Below are 19172 nucleotides of genomic sequence, written 5' to 3'. Positions count from 1 at the left end.
ACGATGCGTCCGTATTTTACAGCCCGAGCTTATCGACCTTTATCGGCACGTGATGAGCTGCTCAATTTGACTTGCGGCGGAGCTTGGACTTTACATCCTGCACCCTCGATCATGACGGGAGAAAACAAGCGCAAGCGCGAAGAAGACGATGGTTCTGTCGTGGATACCGCAAATAATGACCCTGGTGTATCCTTGAATCCGTCGCAGGCCAATTCCTCCACCTCACCGCCAGCTCCCAGTGCCGATGTGAACGACAACGAGAATCGCGATGCGCATCATCGCAAGTCTAAAAAGAAGCGTGTGGACGGCGAGAAGACGAAGTACCCTGATTTGACTTACGTTGAAGGGAAGCTTCAGTCGTCTATCCGGATCGCCGACCTACAAGGATTGCTCCTCTACTGCTTTGCGGATGGCGTCGCACCACAGTGGATCTCCGTTAAGCACTCTGGACATATGCGCAAAGTAGTTGCCCTGATGGTACCCGGGTTGGAGATTGGTATGTTTGATGGTACCATTCCATTGCAGCCAATCCAAGACAGCAAACCGAATCCCGAGCCATCGGATGAGACCGAAAAGGGTGCCGCCGAAGAGAAGGCCGCCGACTTCGAGAGATGGAAGCAAGGCCTCCCACTCGAGGATCGATCTAACCGATTCAATCCTCGACCTCTCTCCTCCGTTGACCTTCCTGAACCCTTGCGCCCTCTGGCCCACATGTTCCCTCACATTTGGCCTGTCAAGGCCCCAGGCGACAGCAAATACAACAAGGTGCATTCACCTCTACAAGCCATTCTGTTGTCCCAGGTGCCAAAATCCAAGGATGATGCTGCACGTAGCAAGGGGGCACGTCCTGCCCGGGTCGACAAGAGCTACGTTGATCAGCGGACGCCCATCACAAATTTCATTAGCACATTGGACCAACTCCGCGAAAACGACTACACTATACACCCTGCATTCTTCAACTCGGAGGAAGAAAAGGCTGCCGAGGCCGACGCTCGACGACGAAGTGGAGAGTCTGAGGAGCACGGATGGGTTGATTCTCTCGTTCCTAGCTTGGAGGCTGGCGATATACCTGATAATGAGATTGAAAAGGGCAGCATGACTGCAGGTCGGGATGTACTAGCCCTCGATTGTGAAATGTGTCTCACAGAGGGTGGCAAGTCTGAGTTGACTCGCATCAGTATGATGCGCTGGGATGGCGAGGTAGTGTTGGACGAATTGGTAAAACCACCGCGGCCAATTATCGACTACCTCACTCGTTTCTCTGGCATCACCCAGGAAATGCTAGATCCGGTGACAACCACGCTGGAGGATATTCAAAAGAAGCTTCTCTCTATTCTTACACCTCGCGCGATCTTGGTTGGACACTCCCTGAATTCGGATCTGACAGCACTCAAACTTACCCATCCTTTCATCGTGGATACGGGCATCATTTATCCCCACCCACGCGGCCCTCCATTGAAGTGCAGCCTGAAGTGGCTTACTCAAAAATACCTCAACAAGGCAATCCAGCAAGGCACCACCGGTCATGATTCCGTTGAAGATGCCCGTGCTGTGCTGGACCTGGTGAAACTGAAATGCGAGAAAGGTGAGCGTTGGGGTACCAGCGATGCTTCCAATGAAAGTATTTTCCGTCGAATTGGTCGCACCAAGCGTCCCAGCAAGAACTCTTCTGAGGAAGCACGAACTGGAGCAGTGGTGGACTGGGGAAATCCTGAACGCGGCTTCGGCGCTCAGGCAACTGTATCTATTGGATGCACCAATGATGAAGACGTTGTCAAAGGTGTTTCCGCCACCGTCAATGGCGATGCCTCGAACCCAGCTATCCCTGGTGGAGGTGTAGATCTCACCTGGGCACGTCTGCGCAGCCTTGAACAATTTCGTGGCTGGGCCACACGCCTCCCAGATGCGAACAATGCCAATGAATCTACCGAGGTTGCTACCCTCCCGGAGGAAACGACACCAACGACGAGCTCGGATGGCTCTACAGTCTCATTCAATCCCGCTCTTGCTGATGCCGTGACTCAAACTGTCTCCGACATTAATCGCATTTACGAATCGCTTCCCCCGTGTACATTGTTTGTGGTTTATTCAGGCACTGGCGATCCTCGTGAGGTCAGCCGCCTTCAAGCCATGCACAAAAAGCATCGAGAAGAGTTCAAAGGCAGCAAGCCTTGGGACGAGCTTACTGTGAAGTGGACTGATGTGGAGGAGCAGGCTTTGAAGAAGGCCTGTGAGCGGGCTCGCGAAGGTTGTGGATTTATGTGTGTAAAATAGGTGCAATCTTGGTTCTTCGATACCCACGAATGAATACATGTTATGATCAAGCCTACAACCCTGTGTCTCTCAGAAAGTATACTGATCCCAAGGTACAATTTGAACGCCGATAGACTGTAGCTCCTGTTCGACTGCCTTCTCGATATCTTCTGCACTTTCCCCCGTACCTGCATTGTCATAGGTGGAATGTGCCCCTTGCAGCAGCACTACCGTAAACCCCGCATCTACAGCCCCTCGGCAGGTAGCGCGCACGCATTGTTCACTTTGAACCCCGATGGCCACGACTGTGGTCACGCCTTGGTCCTTCAGATCACTCGCTAACGAAGGATTCGATTCAAATGTATCACCTATATCGCACTCAAGATAAGCTCAAGACAGCCTTCTTGAATATTACGAACCGGTGGTTTTGCGGACAACTCTTTCATTCTTGACACCTTCTCGAGGAGGTAAAGCCAGCTTCCACTCCTTGCTACCGGGTACTAGCGTGGCATTTGGATCGCTTGCATCCTCACAGTGTTGAACCACGATGATCTCAAGTTCTGTGCTGGGAATGAGTCGCGCACGGTCAAGGATCGCACCACCGACTTCACAAATGCGTTCTGCATGGGGAATAGCGGTACTTGGAATCGAGACAAGCTCTGCTTGTGTGTCGATTAGGAACAGCGCCTTCTTGATCATAATGTTGTCTTCTGGGGAGGGGCTGGGTTGTGTAAGGGAAAGGAGGTACCCAATGGGGACCGTAAGTATTACGCCAAGTGCGGGCCCGGTCAGGTCACCCAAACAACCAACTTCTGGGAAGGTATATACTACTCAGTATTAAAAGGGCTCGCTTGAAAAAAAGTCTTTTACATCAAGGCCGAACGAGAGTGCTAGGCCCAGATCACCCGCACACACTCCATTCCCCGCAGTCCCTTGGTCTTGCACTCACTAAGCAGAGTCGGTATGACGGTGCGGAAACAGTGCTTCGTGGAGTTCTACAAAAGCAGGAAATGGTCTTAGGCCATTATCATGAAGATACTATCTATTCTCCGAAGCTTGTAGAGAAATTCGCGAGGCGGGGCCGTTCCAGAAGTCGTATCTGGTTATCGAACACGACTAGGGTCTTAAATCAGACTAGTTGAGCATCGCGGATTACATTGATGGGCTCACTGATTTTGCGGTTTCTTGTATTGGACGCTGCGAAGTGCTGTTCTAGCGAGATGATTGTATTTGGTATGATGCCTGCGTCGGGCAGTGGTTCCTGACGTCGTACTTTCAGGTTGTTATCAAGTCTTGATCGAAGTCGCCCTTATTGTTGTTGGTATTGCTCCTAAGATTGTCAGGAATAATATAGAGTCCCAAAACGCCCGTGTGGACCTAGACTTTCCAAACTATACGTAGCTAAGGACATTTTCAGGGTTTTTCAAACCTTTGTGTCTCCACAAGTTTAATCACAGATTTGACAACGGTTTTCATTCAGACTATAGGGCCATTGGGCTCACCTTCGCCTGCTTCACCTCTGTCTGAATGTGGAAACCTTGATGCATTCATGATCAGATCACAGATGGCATATTCCGCGGATTCAAAGGCCATGTCATCCTCGTAAAAGTCCTCGTCGTTGTAGCTTTCGTTATCATCCTATTGCTCTGTCTACATTGATATGTTCAAGATTACTGTTTGACTCTAGCCCGACTTACCATTTTGGTAATCACTGTGACAAGCGGGAGAAACCGAGGGTAGGATCGAATCCAGCTTATCTCCCCTATTGCGGGGACCTGAATATACCCCTCACGGGACAGAACTGGAATTTCCTATCTGGGAAAAGTGAAGCGACAACGTTGATCCTGTTTGCCACTCGAAACGAGTACTGCCGAGTGACTTAGCCATTGTCAAATTGAATCATAATTCTCATTCATATACAAGCAAGATACTCTTCGCATCTCTCTTTGCACTACCAGCTGAGCGTTGTTTCTTTGTATCTCCATTAAAGATGTCGCATTCCATTTCTCTCTCGCCCAACCTGGTGATTTCACCAGCACTTCTCCTTTGTTTTGTCGGAACCTTTTTAATCGCGATAACTGGATACAAAGTGTGTCCCGCCCTAGTCTTTCCTTTCTCGAGTTATTGATCATCTATCTACCCATGCAGTTGCTAAACGTTCAGATATTGGCAGCAGTGAATCAGAAAAGAGCCAGGGGTCAACTTCCCTATATTGAGCCATGGTACGATTTTGATTGGAGGGCGCAACAGCCAAAAGAGCTACGTCCTTTCAAGCCGATTTATAACATGAGTATGGGTATGTTGATGCTCAGCGTGAACACATTCCTCTGGTCTTGGTTAGTGGGCTTAAATAATGCAACGATAGGTCTTCAAAGAGAGTCTTTGTCAAACCTTATAACAATTGACAGTCAGTATTTGGACCGGACCACAATACGCCGCGAAATTGTCTCGCAATACCAAAACACCGTTTACGGCTATCGACCTGGCGGTGAAGGAGCTGTATACGAGCTTTACTCTTATATCCTGACACACTACTTGCCTCGTCGCTTTCCGGGGCTGTTCAAAGTTGAGTCTGGTGAATTCAAAAATCTCATGACAAAGCAAATCTTCCCCGCAGAGCCCCCTAAAGATCCCGAGACCTGCTTGAAGATCCTGGCTGAGACAATCGAGGAAGACATTTTTCTACTTAAAGAGACAGAAGCTACTCATATGTGCCTTGCTTTTGCATGTTGCTTTCCAGCGGGGTTCGATCCGTCTTCAAAGCTTGGGGCGGACCTCGCCGCCATCCATGGCCCAGTGCCCCACTACGATAAGATAGGGCCAAGTATGGAGCGATATTTTCGCAAAATACAGCCTGGGCAAGTTGTCAGGCGGATGAATGTGAGAGGGTCCCCAGATAATTGTTTTCACATGCTAAAGGTCTCTAGTGGAATGTCCAAGTGGACGAGGAGCTTATAAATATCTCTGGAAATCACATTAAAAAGGGCGATTCATTTGTCGAGGACGACAACATCGATTGCTCAAAGGCAAGCTTGCTTCTACTCTATGCCGTATTTCCTGATTGCACTTGAATGCAGCAAATCGGAGCCCAGGTCCATAAGGTCGGCTAATGTGATACATTTGGCAGGCAAATTTGAGGATAGAGTTGCAGTCTCTAACACGTCTTCCGGACACAAAATTCATCTTGTTCTGTTTCAAGACGTTTATGTATCCCCTTGAAAGTCTCAAACGCGATGGTTCTGCAGCTGATTTGGCGGATGCGATTGAAGGTATGAGGAAGGGGAATGCACCAGACATGCATAGGTATAAAAGTGCAATCCGCTGGGGCAAAAGTGTTGTTGAATATTTGCGCTCTTCGGTATAGTCAACATGGTCTCAACAATGCCCTTGAGTATTTCATGTCGGGTCTCTTGAAGATCCAAAATTAACTTCAAATGCCTTTAGGATGTATGCATAATCACACTAAACCCAAACAAGTAATATTAACCTAGTCCTGTGAAGTCCCCACTCAGATGACTCCGCCAGGTAGGAACCGCCTTCCCAAAGTTGCCTCGCGATCCGACTAGGCTATTGTCTGGAATATCTCAAGGACAAGAGATTGGTTCGAGCTGGAAGCTCTTTCAAGAGTCTGGTGATTGGGATACCCAGTTCATTCATTGTCCATGGACTGGCATCTGGGCTACAACACAGAACTTCTTTTCATCAGCTATTCTACTACGTCGAAGGTCTCATAGCAGTGAAGAACGACCATATAGAGTCACCGAATCGTCGCTTGGAGTGTCACTGCAAGATATTGAGAAAGCGGCACCCGTACACCCGTCTAGCAACCAATTCGGTTATCTCAGGGTCCAACTCCTCTGATGAGCTGAGCACTAGTGATGCCTGTAGCCTCGAGTCTCGCTTGACATGCGTTGTGGAGACTCATCGCCTCGTTGCCTTGTCACAGGTATATAAGACTTTTGATACCCTGGCATTTCCTAACGAAACTCGCTCTGGTGCGAGCTCTAGATCCACAAGCTCTGGTCACGACTTCTTAGGTTGTATCTAAAACTTATTTTATTTAAAGAGGAAGATATAACACTATTTAATAGTACCTTCGGGGGCATGTACTAGAATTATGGTGAGTGATACCATACGTAAAAATTAATGTGTTATTATAAAGAGTGACGAGATAATTACTTGTGGTTAAAAATCTTAGGGTAGATTTTCGAAGATATTAAGAGATAGTTCTGTGCGTCAGATGGGTATTCATTACTAGGAGTAATTATATAAATTTTAATAAGACATTGTGGTGTGGTGAACTATTTAGTGAACCTTTACATATAATTGATGAGGTAGGCCCGGAAACTGATTTGGGGGAAAGCTTTTGACTAGATAGTGTAGGCTGAGGGGAAGTTCAAATTTTGCTTGAAAAAGAAAGTTCATCCTAATTACTCGAGACGGTCATTTCTTGCACATTCGACTCCCTCATAAAGGGGCTCTTGGCCCTAATTTTTCTCCCCCATATAAGCACAAATATTGGGACAATGGAGAAAGCCAGTGCAATAATGCCCAATATTGTACTAGTCCATTGATAGCCCAAGTTGGAATATAGGCTCTGAGTAGCCAGGGGCAAGATACTTGCTAAAGTATTTTCTCCTATTACGATGATGGCATTTATACTCCTAGCATAGTTGCTATACGAGTCAACTGCATAGTCCGTTATCCCTGTTACAACGACCATGCTCCCAGCTCCCACCATTGCAAGACCGACAGCAGGTGCAATCCAGGGAAGGAATGAAAAAGAAGTCCATGCATACACAAACATTCCTCCAGATATCCTTAGCGCACCACAAAGCATCGCTAGGTAAAGTCGAGCTTCGGGAATTGGGGAACCTGGATTCACGGTATTTCTACAAGCTGAAGCAAAGTAGATCCTCGCGGATAGCAAAGTTCCAGCCCAGCCAAACATCTCTCCAATGACAATCGCAGACTGAACGTACCCACCTTGGCACGGAGTCCAATCATATAGACCACTAAATACTTGTTCAACAGACTGGGTGAAAAGATATAGAACACCGACAGTGAAGGCTGACCACATCGTAGAGATAAATGCAACTGGCTCTCTGAAAAACGTGTAAGTGGGCGGACGGCACTTTTGAGGACTTGATCGACGATGGATTTGTCTTCGCCACCACTATCAATCTCTTGCTTCGTATATGCTCTTTTCCCTTGCGACCGTAGCAATGTCGCGCGCTGACGAAGTATTGTACTGCCGCGAGATTCTCGGAATTCAATGGCGTATATAGGAAACAGTGCCACGAACCATATAAGCTGAATGTATCCTATCCACCTCCAAGAAAGAAATTGGAAGATTGCAGCACCAACTACAGGACCCATACTGCTTCTTGATAAGTAGGCGACGATATAAATGCTCACTGGAATCGTGCGCCCGCGTTCATCTTCCCAGATATTCCCCGCCACTGATACGCAAGTATTACCAACGATAGCGACAAAGCCGCCAGCAAAGAATCTGGTCACAACAAGCGTAGTAAAGTTCTTGGCAAGGGCCTGGGGGATGACGAAACATATGAAGAGGGCATATGAGCCGAGAAAGGCCCACCGTACCCCGAAATCCTCCATCAGTGGAAGGAAGAAGAGTGCAAAAATTCCAACTCCGATCGCCCACGACGTAACAGGCCAATACGAGTTGGGAAATGAACTGTCTGAGATATGCAAATCCCGGGATATTGCATTGTGAGCGACCGTTATGATCGTGCCATTCATCATCGTCAGAAACGTGATCACGCCGGACATGATTGTCAAAGTCCATTTTCGTCGAAGAGGCCAGTTGTAAGGGTTGTCTGGATCATTCGGTCCGTCCCAGGTGACGAGGATGTAGTCGGCAGCCCGCGCATTTTCTAAGCAAGGCATGTTCATTAGCATGGACACGAACACTCTCATCAAAAAGCAAGATGAACCTTCACCATTGCTAGGTGGCATCCTCTCACTCCGCAACCAATGGCAGAGCCTTCAATCGAGTAGGAAAGAATTATTACTCGCGAACCATGCACAAGTGACCAAATCTGACCAAATCCCAACTCAGTGATGCTCTTTTAAGTTATGAAGCGATATTTTGGAATGCTAGTGACAAGTAAACAGCTGGGTTAAAAACGACGGTCACATTGCTGAAAAAGCAACCTTTGAAGTCAGGGGACCCAAACTTTCTGTGGTCCTCTTGAAAGTTGAAACCTCAGTATTGCTCACATGAAAATATTTCCAAGCTAAGGGCTTCCACGAGGAAGAAAAATATCTAGATTAAGATTAAGGTTATGAAGATGATACATAGTTTATATCGCCGATTTTTACCTCCCCCAAAAGCGCCGCTACCGAGGCAACAACATGTCTACTGAATCCGGTATCTTGGAATGTCGGCTACTTCCATGATTACCACTCCTACTTCTTCTTTCGCTTGCCATTAACCAGGGCTTCATTAGGTCCTCTAGGTATGGAATGATCATTTGCTTTGTTCATTTTTGACGATTCAGGGCTAATTGATATCTATGAGATGGACTTGAGTTGCAAAATATATATACAGATGAATATTTTCTATATTGACGGTTCTAGCAATCTTCCCCTTTTTGTTGCAGGAATTAATGGAAGCGCTACTCGATCCGGGATCGTGTTTTGATTCCAGTACGCAATGCCATGTCTAAGCCAAGCAGCATATGTGCCAGTCACAATATCGGAGTCGGAATTTTGCCGCCATAGCGCACCAAGTGTGGTTTTACAAACTCGCAGAATGAGGCCATGTGCAAGCTTGAACCCAAAACTGCGTGAGAGACAAGCTTCGACAATCTCGCGGGCTTTCTTTTGGTCACTGGATTCTTCTTCGCCTCCTTTCGGCATAGATAGTGATAAAAGTTCGAATGCCTTCTGTCCGTCCCAGTCTGTTAGCTCGTTTATGAGCTGTGACCCTTCCATAAAATCGATTGCGTAGAAGTGTTTCATACAATAAGCTGGTCCATCCCAATCGTCCTGGGTGTCGACCAGACCCATCACTGCCGTGGCCGCTTGGCCTTGGATGATATAGTCGGTTAACATACGGCTGACTTCGTCGGGTCCGATGAAAGTCCCATCTTCTTCCGTGATCGTGAACTTGCCGCCCATAAGCGGAGTACTTTGCAATAAAGGGCTAGCGTGCATTCCTTCGGTGGAAGTCTTGCCACCGTCGGCTCCCCAAAGAGCAAGAAGTAAAGAGTGGCAGCGTGCGAAAAGCGTGTTATCTGGAAGCGCGGCAAGGAAATAATTGCACAAGTTGTAAAAGTTGCTGTCAATAGAAGTATAAGATAGAACCTCATAAGGCGAGTCGGGGTTTGCAATAATATCGTTCCATAGCTTATCCAAATCTCCGATTTGCATCAACCCTACATCGGCATAGACGCCGCCATACCGTAGGAGAAGTGGCCAGCGCACAAGGTCTGAAGTGTGTTGTAGCGCGTACGGGCCCGTAAGAGTCTCATTGGTGAAGGCAAGTGGGAACAGTTTTGGATCGCTAATATCCAGGAACTCGGAGATATTGCTTTTTGAGCCAGGTAATCGGTCGATAATGCGTACACTCCACCCTTGCTTGGTGAATCGACGATGCCATGCGCGCACGGTCCGTTGCGTATATGAATGCATGCTGGCATAGCCAGAGTGCCAGAAAAACCAAATATTCTTGACGCCAGTCACTGGCGAGGGGTGAGCCAGGTCAAAGTCGATATCTGCGTCGGGGCGTGTGTCAAGCAACTCAGATGGGATGACATGCATCCCAGGCGGAAGAAGATCATTCATTGGGGAAGTGGAAGATGCGGTCGAGGCTACGTTAGATACAAGCATAGCGAGATGTACCTAGGTATCGAATGACTTCCAATGTTGCTTGGACTGCCACCTTTAATATACAATAGATTATTTACAAATGTTACATGATAAGAAAGTAGCCAATCAGTGGCAATGAGCCATAATGAGTCAGAATGGCTAATCCTGTAAGTCGGATAATTATTTACCCTATACGACACTAGTGTCCATACGAGTTTAACTATAGTGGGCGCTATTCTCTGTTCTAATGCGATCGGAAGAAAAATAAAATTTATAGCATCTAACCCTTGAATATCGAAAGACTAAAAAAAGACACCGCAACAGAAACAGAGTGAAACAACTTTAACTTCACGAAAGCTAACGACCAACAAAGAAATAGGGTATAGCTATGGCAACACAATATGACATGCTGAGTTACAAAAGTAAATCCATTGAGCCATATTGTTGGCGTGGGGCTCAAGAGGTCTATTGAATTGAACAACGGTGTCTCTGTAGTTTCATGTCAATTTCCAACAAAACCAGTCTCTTAACCCGACTTTATTCTCTTCATTCCATATTGATTATCCAACTTTCATCTAGACAGTTTGGAATCCACGGTTGCCTGCCCACGCCATCCATCCTGTTCCTTCCAAACAACCGACGTATTCACATTCCATTTCACCTGCTTTAAGCACCGTCGTCTCCACCCACAACCCGATCTTCCCAGCACACATTTCCCCACCGGGGCCATATGCCGCCATAAAGCGTTCTCGCAGCTGCACATGTCCTTTGTTACTACGCCCGATACGCTCCATATGACGCAAATCCTTGAAATAAAACAACTGGATCTTTTTGTTATAGTTCAGCGCCTTGGTCGTGGAATTTCCAAAGATCCCACTGTCAGTGTCAAAGCATAAACGGCCATCAAGAATCCCAGAGTCTGGTTCCGCGGACATGAGATCCTTTATCCAGGTTTGCACGGATTGGTGGAAGTTCTGAAACCAGTAAGCTTTTTCTCCCGGGGTGATTTGGGAGTGGTCTTGGCCTTCGACGACGAAGCAAATGTTGTCGGGAAACTGAGTCATGAGAATGCGCTCAGAGCGGATGGAAACGCGGTCGGGTGAGGTTAGTATAGCAGGACAAGGTTCTAAATCTTTTCCAAGGTGCGTCGCGAATGTATCGCTGGTTGATGCATCCATTCGTTGCCGGTAACAGCCCCAGTATCCGGATTTGTCGACAACTGACACTCGGGATCCGAGAGTACCAAGTCCAATCTAAATCGGTTTTGTTCGTACCATACTGTGTGCGAGATGCATCTGGCATCATCATTTCTCTCCACATTCCGGCGTCTAAGGGGAGCGATGCCCAGAACTGTGATACCGGTTGGCTCATCCACCAGTCAAGGTAATCTGTGCGAGATTTCCAATACCCAAGCCAGACACAAGTTCTCCCAGGGTTTGTCGTGATGGAATTTTCTTGGATGATACGGTCGATATGAATGGGTTTGTTGTCTATAAGAGCGTCGAATGTTTGTCTCATAGAATCTTTTTCGGCGGTTGATTTATCATCACGGTATTGAAGCCCAAATATGGAGTAGACGAATGGCTCATCTTGTGACAACTTGACTCCCCACATTGCTGAATAGGTGTGCTTTCATTTTAATGATATGAAACAAAATTTGATGATTCGATGACCTTTGATGAATTTCCCGCGATATTTAAGATTCGACTTATTAGTACGTGGACAGCGGTTGATGGCGGAAACTATCCTTCCGCATTTTCAAGAGTATTTTGATCCATGAATAATTGATCGGCACAGATAGGCAACCAGCATTGTGGCTCATCGCTGAGTGAGACTCGTAAATGAGTCGAGATGATTGATGATAATGACAGGGTTCCCCGCCTTGCGGAGGGGATAACGTCCGCAAATGCCCCAGCCCCACTCGGACCCAGAGTACTTAAGGTAGAATGAATGACCTTATCAGTGTCCCTTGATAGGAAGAGAAGAAAGACACAGGATTATAGTTCAGATAAACAATTCCGCACTTGAACGAAAGTCACAGAGCTCAGTGGGTAGCGTCCCAAAGATTATTATATATTTGGCATTTCTCTTTCTGATTCCTTCTCATAATCTCTTGCTTCCTGAGAAGAATACCCAATTCCATTGTACGCTGTTCTGCATGTCGACCCAAACTGTTCGTGCTGCTGTCACCCAGGCTGAACCAGCCTGGTTGGATCTCGCAGCCGGTGTGGCAAAGACCTGTGAATTGATCACAGAGGCTTCACAGAATGGTGCGAAGCTAATTGCCTTTCCCGAGTGTTGGATCCCTGGGTATCCTTGCTGGATATGGTAAGTATGAACTGATCGAAAGCCCGGGATTGGTAATAACAGGCCCTAGGACCCGACTACTTGACGTTAAGCTCAATGTAGCCTATATCAAGAACTCAATCCGTCTCAATTCCCCCGAGATGACGGATATCCAGCTCTGCGCAAGCACCAACAAGATCGCCGTATCTTTGGGGTTTTCAGAGAATTTCAATGGCTCCGTGTACATCGCTCAGGTGATGATCGGGCCGGATGGAGAAATCAAGGCCCATCGCCGTAAGATGAAACCCACGCACATGGAGCGAACTATCTTCGGCGATGCCTCGGGTGAATGCTTCGCAAGTGTTGTGCAGCTCCCATTTGCACGAGTTGGCGCACTGTCCTGCTGGGAGCATATTCAGCCTCTGCTGAAATATCACACCCTATCCCAACAGGAAGATATCCATGTCTCGGCATGGCCTTGTCTCTTTCCTCACAGTGGCGGTTCGGAACTGTGGTCCATGTCGGCAGAAGGTGAGTCCATGTTAGACTTTCTAAAATAACAAACATTACTAAGACCCTTTAGGCTGCCAAGGTCTTTCTCAAACATACGCAATCGAGTCACAGAGTTTTGTGCTCCATTGCACGGCACTAATTTCTCAAAAGGGTATCGAAAGAATGAACACGTCTGGGGGAGCTCTGATGTCAGCCCCTGGTGGAGGTTGCTCAGTCGTCTTTGGCCCAGATGGTAGAAGATTGACGGAGCCAGTCGACGGTACAACGGAGAGCATCATTTATGCCGATTTAGATATGGATCAAATTTTAGCCACCAAGTTTTTCGCAGATGCCACCGGCCACTACAGTCGCCCGGACCTTATGTCGCTTCATGTTTTTAAACAGGTGAAGAAGTTGGTTCACGAGGAGGAAACAGTCGAAAGTGTGAAGAGCATCAAGGAAGCTGATGTCCAGAGTGAAGTCAAATAGAACCCTTGGTTATTGAATGCCCGAAATATCAGATTTCCAATTCTCTACATCAAAATACAACGCTGGACGAAATACCGTTGGTGATGCGTTCAATTATAGCTTCCCTCACACTAGACCTCGAATCTTACTTCCACAGCTTCCTTACGACCCATTTTCCTTTACTTGCTCTTTCTCTTCGTCTAAATCTGCAACTTCACTATCCCTAATGCTTCTCGAATATCACCCAGAATGAGTCTTGCTCTTAAAGGCATGCTTAGGTGGCTATTTCGGTCTTCAATATCACCTCTCGTATCGCGCACATTCAGTGGCATCTCAACCTCCGCAGTCGAATTTTTTGCTCTAAAATCTACCAGTCACAATCAAAACGCAAGAGCACACGCGCCCATCGGTGCAAACCCCCACCCCCCCTTTGTGCAGCTACCCTCTCCACGCCCCGTACTACAGAGCCCAAAACAACGAGGTTCAATAGAATCGAGCAAATTCTTCATGGACGACCATTGTGCATGGGGTTCTGCTATCTACCGCTCTACAGTCCAGAGTAGCGTAGCCTAGGACGAATTTATGCGCGGTCTGCTCCCCAATATCGCCTTTTCGTTAGAAAAGATGGCGGGTCCTAATTTACTTGACAATCTGGCCCTGCCTATATTTGACGGCTTAAGGTGATTTGATGGCGCGACAACAGTGGTGGTCCGAGACCATTTAAAGCAGTGGGCTGCGACTATAGAGCGGCATGAACGAGGTCCTCGTCAACGATTTAGAAGCTTTAGGTCGCAACAGTATAGGAACTATATCCATGTGATATAGGAGATTTTACAGTCATTTATTACTGATGACAGTAAGAAATTAGCCTTCATGCGCATTTTTCGGGCTGGTTGGAAGGAATATAATCCTGACCCAGACGGGGAGAGGTTGGAGGAGGCGATTGAAGAGTGTAATCTGGAAGATTTAGGGTGCACAAAAGTTTCGTTTGATCGGGTGATGGCTGTTCCTTATCTCGGGTTCAATGTCTTGTTACCCATCCGAATTGAGTTCAAAATGCAGGAAATTGACCAAATTGGCTGTAGAAATTATTTGAGTGCAGACGATGCAGTGTGGATAGTATAAAGGCGACGTCTCAAGCGTTGCAAATGCGATGAATTGCACTCAAGTTCTTTACCTTAAACACAAGCTATATCGCCTTGGGCTGCAAAAGAATAAAATTGCTACAGAGGCGAGGGAGTTTAAGAGAGGGCAAAAATTTATCAAAAAGAAACTCCGATAGGGGGAATCGAACCCCCGGCTGTCGTGTGAGAGACGACGATGTTAGCCACTACACCATATCGGATGGGTACAGCGAGTTGCCCCATTAGGTTTGAAATCAACCTTCTACTAGGTTTAGCGCCCCGCGTCTCTACGTGCTTGTGCGTGCCCTTTCCCAATTACCCCGTCCCACCTGCTGTAGCATCCGGTTTTTTTTTCGAGTTCCCCTTCCCCCTGTACGTTGTACCTGAGGCATTTCTGCTATTGATCCGGATCCCTGACCTCCACTACAAAGAAAAATAGGAATTAAGAACCAGTCAATATACAGTCAACTCCTCCTTTATGGCATGGCGGGTAAAAGAACACTCCCGGTTATAGTATGTACACCATCCGCTTGCTTGGACCCACTTTTAAAACAACTCACCTTTGTACTGTACCTTTCTTTTCCCTCTGATTTTTGATGAGTCATCTGTCTAGTCAGCCCCACTATCCAATCAGAATGCCTGATTCTTCATACTTCCCCCTGCCAAAGTCATCAGACAGGCCACCCCGGCACCTACTACTCCACCACCAAAACTCTATATGATGAGATGATTGATAATCTTGGTAATGATAATATTATATCTTTTGATCTCTTCTGCATGCTAATTTGCGGGGCTCACAAGCAATTACTGATTGAAGGGTTTCCATGCGAGCCCCACCGCGGGTTCATTTTCTCTGATATCAACTTAGCCGGATAGATGCAAATTTGAACGACTTCGACGCCGCATGGGTATCGTGGGTCCTTGCTCATTCGAGTCTGCCGTCAGAAAACAGGGAACACCTGCAACCTTCTTCGGCCATGGTTTGTTTGGTAGCTCGTCGAAAAACAGGACAAGCACCTTTTCATCGAATGCGACTTCGCAATGCTGGGGAGGACATCGATAAGTAGTCGTCGGTTTCCAGGATTGTCAAATTCAGACGGGTTCAGACGCAGGTCAAAGGGTAGAATGATTTGGCGGGAGGACGGGGGATTATCTTTGTCTGTCAGTGGACCTGGAATTCAGATTTGAGGTGAGGATGTTCATGTTGGGGGTTTTGCAACAACCGGCTCATGTCTTGCCTGGCATGTGAAATTGTTATGACTAAGAAAGGGAGTCCTTCGTAAAAGTCAATAGTTCCAATGATGGTAACATGGTCACTCCAGGTGCCTTCTGTGGCAGCGCATATTCGTCGTCCCCTCGTGCTTCCAACTTCCAGCGCGGGAAGAAGTTTACAGACGATTTCACGAAAGTGAAATGACTGGGCAAATGTTACTCATACCCTTCATTCGGAACGTCTTTTCGAATGTACTATTTAAGAATTACTTAATGGCGTCACGTTGAAGGAAAAGGATATATGTTTCCATTCAGATAAAGCTGAAATCGCAAATCAATGCAAGCAGAAGAGCTTACACAACAGTCGCTTCAAGAGATTGATTTCGTATACATCATATTTTCTGTAGTGATTGCACTTTCGCATTTCGTTTCGGCGTGGCTCATCACGGTAAATTAAGGGGCTATCGCTCCCTTCTCGGATTGCTGTGGGATATACGCTTCCTCGATGTCCCTCCATTTCTTCATTCATCTTGCGTATTCTTTGTCTCTTGTGGCGGACCTTCGGATATCAAAGTATTACTTGGGTCATGATCAACGCTCAAGATCTCACAAAGCCGCTCGGCTGTGAGATGATCACTGGCCCCTTCCATGCGATGAGCATACCGAAGCTTTCCACGTTGGAAGATCCACTCGCCCCCTTGCTGATCCCAATTGCCACCCTTGAGCCCTGCCCACCCGCGCTTCCACATTTGTTTGAGAGCTTTTCCCAAGGCAGTTGAAAATGATTCACTTGTGTACGGAGGTGGATCTGTGAAACCATCTGTACTCCTTTTCATTTTTAGTGTTTCGTAGATCTTCCCAGATGGGTCTGAGTAGATTGGAAATTCATCACTTGTCTCTTCCATATACGGTCCAATGAGGGCAGGGTCCCCGCATCCGATGATGATAACCTGGGCCGGTTTGGCACTAGATGGGACAGTGTCGAGTAACGACTGGGTGATTTGCCCAGCCAGGGTTCGAACGTAGTCTTGGTCGTAGAGGCAAAAGAAGTGGCGCACTGAAACACTTCAATCAGTACTTGTTTGTGAGCCCCGCAGGTGAGCATGCAGAAGATGCTAAAACTGACCAAAAATGACAATCGATGTTACCGAGTCTCCCTTGGAAGCGACGATCTCACCAAAGCGCACATTCTCGCCTCTTCCTGATTGGATGTCCAGCTCATAAGCTTCATGGAGTGAATCATCAGTCAAGAAATCCGGGCTATCGGTCGAGATATTGAGATCGGTCATGACAATTTTATCGCGATGGTTTCATGGCCTCATTGATTGAAGACTTTATAACTTCGGAATCGTCTGGTGAGTCAAGAGGGAAGCCATAATGTCTGACAGCCACCGAGAAGTCTATATAAAGACAATGACGTCATGACAATTGCCCTTGGGAGAAATATTCGAATTCTCTCTTGAACTCCCAACTTGTCCATTGTTCTGCTAGTATCTAGACTACTAGCAGAAATGATCACTAGAGACGATTATCAAAGGAGAGCGGGTCAATTTCAAGAAAGTTCTTCGGGCGCAAGATAGGAAGAGACGTAGGATTTGACTTTTAACTTAACCCGCTCCCCCTGATTTACAAATCTCAGCAATTCAATTCGGTAGTAGGTGTGTCTCAGTAAGAACTGATTGAAATATCTATATGGAAGGCACCGCACTATAGCACTTTCTACCTGTTATTATATGTCTAGCAGGCCTGAACAGATGATGTGTCGGTAAAGGAGTAGGTGCACGCTAACTACTCTAGAAGAAAGAAAATCAAGATAGAACCCTACCAATATCTAGGCTCTTGAAAAATCATTCTTCGTCTAATGTATAGTGGCCAGGCACAAGCTGGAAGGCACATTCCATTTATTCTCAGTTTTTGTGGCGATCACTAATGTATATTACACCTTCCAACCAAAGATAACATGTAGTAGAAGCACACAAAAGAAAGAAACACAGACAACCTTTTCATGCGTGGGTCTCATAAATCACAAAATCCTTTGGGGCTTTCCGGGCTCAAGCCACTGCACCATGTCATTGATCCCCTCCTCGATGAGAATCGACCTAAGTTCAACGCCCTTTTGCTCAAAGTGGCCCCATGCATCGAAATGCATAGGAATGAGAACATCTGCCTTGAGAACACGGAACATATGTGCGCCTTGCTTGCCATCAAAGGTGATCTGCACGGGCCCATCTGGAAGCACAGGGGTTGCATTGCCGAAGTTGAGAATCGCAGCGGTAATATTCCATTTCTCAGGGATTCTCTTGAATTCCTCAAGGTATACAGTATCCCCAGAGAAGTAAATCGCGTTAGGGAGACCGTTTTCCCCAATTCCAAATTCCTCCGTCGTGATGATAAAGCCAGTACACTCTCCACCAGGAAGATGTTGGCATGGGGTGCTAGTGATTTCAAAGATCTTCCCTCCGAGGGACAAGGTCACGGTTTCCCAAGGTTCAAGGCCGCGGACGGCAGGACGAGGAGCAAGCTTCGATGCGCCATCCATTGTTGTCAATACATGGCGGCCATTCAACAATTGACGTCCAAGGGTATCCAAATTATCGGGATGATCTTCATGACTTAGGAGAATAGCATCGATTGGTGGTAGATCCTGAAGACGGAGGGCTGGGCTTTCCTCGTTCTTAAGGACCGCGAGACCAATATCGAATTCAGTCCCGGCAGGCGAGAAGAAAGGGTCGGTCAAGAATCTAACACCGTTGACATCCAGGATAGCAGTTGCTGTACCGATGAAAGTCATGGTCAGGGAGCTTTTGAAACCTGTAGAACCCATTTCGGAACGACGAGTGGTTGACGATTGCAAGTTGTGAAGAATTAGGTGTGGTAAGGTCTTGATGAACACAAATTAGAGGTTTATTGGTTGTCACAGGGGCTTAGAGGAATGGAAGAAGAATTGAAAGATGTTTGAGGAGATTTGACGTGGGTTGAGACCTCTTAAATAGAGCAGCCGGCTGTTAGCTCTGACAAATGCATGAGCATTGATTATTCAACGTCCATTCAAACAATGTATAGTCAAGATGAATAGTTTTGATTTCATCGATCGGCTCCACTATTCTATTTCGAGAGCGCAATATGATTAGTCCATGTTGGTTTCCATAAACAAAATATCGAGAGTTTATTGCAAAGAACGCATGACTGCATCACCACACTAACCGGAAAGGGTAACATTGGCCGCCAAGACTTCAAGCCTCCAAAGCGAACCGTCAGCCGAATTATTGGGCTACATCCGCTTACTTTGATCTGGAGCGGTCTGTTCAGGCAGAGGAAAAGACAAAAGCGAGAAGTCCTTCGCAACTATCTTACATGGCGTCGTCTGATAGGAGGCCCGACGGCAAAGCGGCACAAGTGGCAACCCTTCGCATCTCCCCGGAGACGCAGATAATCCTAAAGCCAAAGGTGCCAGATAACCGGCTCCTAATGACAATCTTACTTCCATCCCGTTTTACA

The 19172-nt window shown here is 46.9% G+C and overlaps 9 protein-coding genes across 9 annotated transcripts; 3 read left to right on the top strand and 6 right to left on the bottom strand.

Moving 5' to 3' along the window:
- Positions 1–111: 111 nt before the first annotated feature.
- N7484_010363 (RNA exonuclease) lies at positions 112–2274 on the top strand (the record flags this gene model as incomplete). The annotated part of the gene is made up of 1 exon (XM_057120750.1): positions 112–2274. One exon carries the CDS (start codon positions 112–114, stop codon positions 2272–2274), a length of 2163 nt encoding a protein of 720 aa, XP_056966504.1.
- A 69-nt stretch (positions 2275–2343) lies between these two features.
- Positions 2344–2952, bottom strand: N7484_010362 (uncharacterized protein; the record flags this gene model as incomplete). Its single annotated transcript, XM_057120749.1, has 2 exons — positions 2344–2621; positions 2673–2952. The coding sequence occupies 2 exons, from the start codon at positions 2950–2952 to the stop codon at positions 2344–2346; spliced, it is 558 nt and encodes a 185-aa protein (XP_056966503.1).
- A 1443-nt stretch (positions 2953–4395) lies between these two features.
- Positions 4396–5617, top strand: N7484_010361 (heme-dependent oxidative N-demethylase family protein; the record flags this gene model as incomplete). The annotated part of the gene is made up of 3 exons (XM_057120748.1): positions 4396–5133; positions 5181–5303; positions 5381–5617. The coding sequence occupies 3 exons, from the start codon at positions 4396–4398 to the stop codon at positions 5615–5617; spliced, it is 1098 nt and encodes a 365-aa protein (XP_056966502.1).
- Positions 5618–7134: 1517 nt separating this feature from the next.
- N7484_010360 (uncharacterized protein) lies at positions 7135–8166 on the bottom strand (the record flags this gene model as incomplete). The annotated part of the gene is made up of 1 exon (XM_057120747.1): positions 7135–8166. The coding sequence occupies one exon, from the start codon at positions 8164–8166 to the stop codon at positions 7135–7137; it is 1032 nt and encodes a 343-aa protein (XP_056966501.1).
- A 675-nt stretch (positions 8167–8841) lies between these two features.
- N7484_010359 (glycosyltransferase) lies at positions 8842–10068 on the bottom strand (the record flags this gene model as incomplete). Its single annotated transcript, XM_057120746.1, has 1 exon — positions 8842–10068. The coding sequence occupies one exon, from the start codon at positions 10066–10068 to the stop codon at positions 8842–8844; it is 1227 nt and encodes a 408-aa protein (XP_056966500.1).
- Positions 10069–10667: 599 nt separating this feature from the next.
- N7484_010358 (phenylacetaldoxime dehydratase family protein) lies at positions 10668–11706 on the bottom strand (the record flags this gene model as incomplete). Its single annotated transcript, XM_057120745.1, has 2 exons — positions 10668–11311; positions 11367–11706. 2 exons carry the CDS (start codon positions 11704–11706, stop codon positions 10668–10670), a joined length of 984 nt encoding a protein of 327 aa, XP_056966499.1.
- Positions 11707–12250: 544 nt separating this feature from the next.
- On the top strand, positions 12251–13359 carry N7484_010357 (carbon-nitrogen hydrolase family protein; the record flags this gene model as incomplete). Its single annotated transcript, XM_057120744.1, has 3 exons — positions 12251–12420; positions 12470–12909; positions 12962–13359. The coding sequence occupies 3 exons, from the start codon at positions 12251–12253 to the stop codon at positions 13357–13359; spliced, it is 1008 nt and encodes a 335-aa protein (XP_056966498.1).
- Positions 13360–16195: 2836 nt separating this feature from the next.
- On the bottom strand, positions 16196–16963 carry N7484_010356 (peroxiredoxin-like family protein; the record flags this gene model as incomplete). The annotated part of the gene is made up of 2 exons (XM_057120743.1): positions 16196–16731; positions 16801–16963. The coding sequence occupies 2 exons, from the start codon at positions 16961–16963 to the stop codon at positions 16196–16198; spliced, it is 699 nt and encodes a 232-aa protein (XP_056966497.1).
- A 734-nt stretch (positions 16964–17697) lies between these two features.
- N7484_010355 (MBL fold metallo-hydrolase) lies at positions 17698–18498 on the bottom strand (the record flags this gene model as incomplete). Its single annotated transcript, XM_057120742.1, has 1 exon — positions 17698–18498. One exon carries the CDS (start codon positions 18496–18498, stop codon positions 17698–17700), a length of 801 nt encoding a protein of 266 aa, XP_056966496.1.
- Between the last annotated feature and the right edge of the window lie 674 nt (positions 18499–19172).

Source organism: Penicillium longicatenatum (assembly GCF_028827895.1).
Source record: "Penicillium longicatenatum strain IBT 33135 chromosome Unknown contig_7_segment0_segment0, whole genome shotgun sequence".
Taxonomy (NCBI): Eukaryota; Fungi; Ascomycota; class Eurotiomycetes; order Eurotiales; family Aspergillaceae; genus Penicillium; species Penicillium longicatenatum.
Note: the sequence above shows the minus strand (reverse complement) of the source record. Positions and strands in the feature narration are given on the sequence as shown.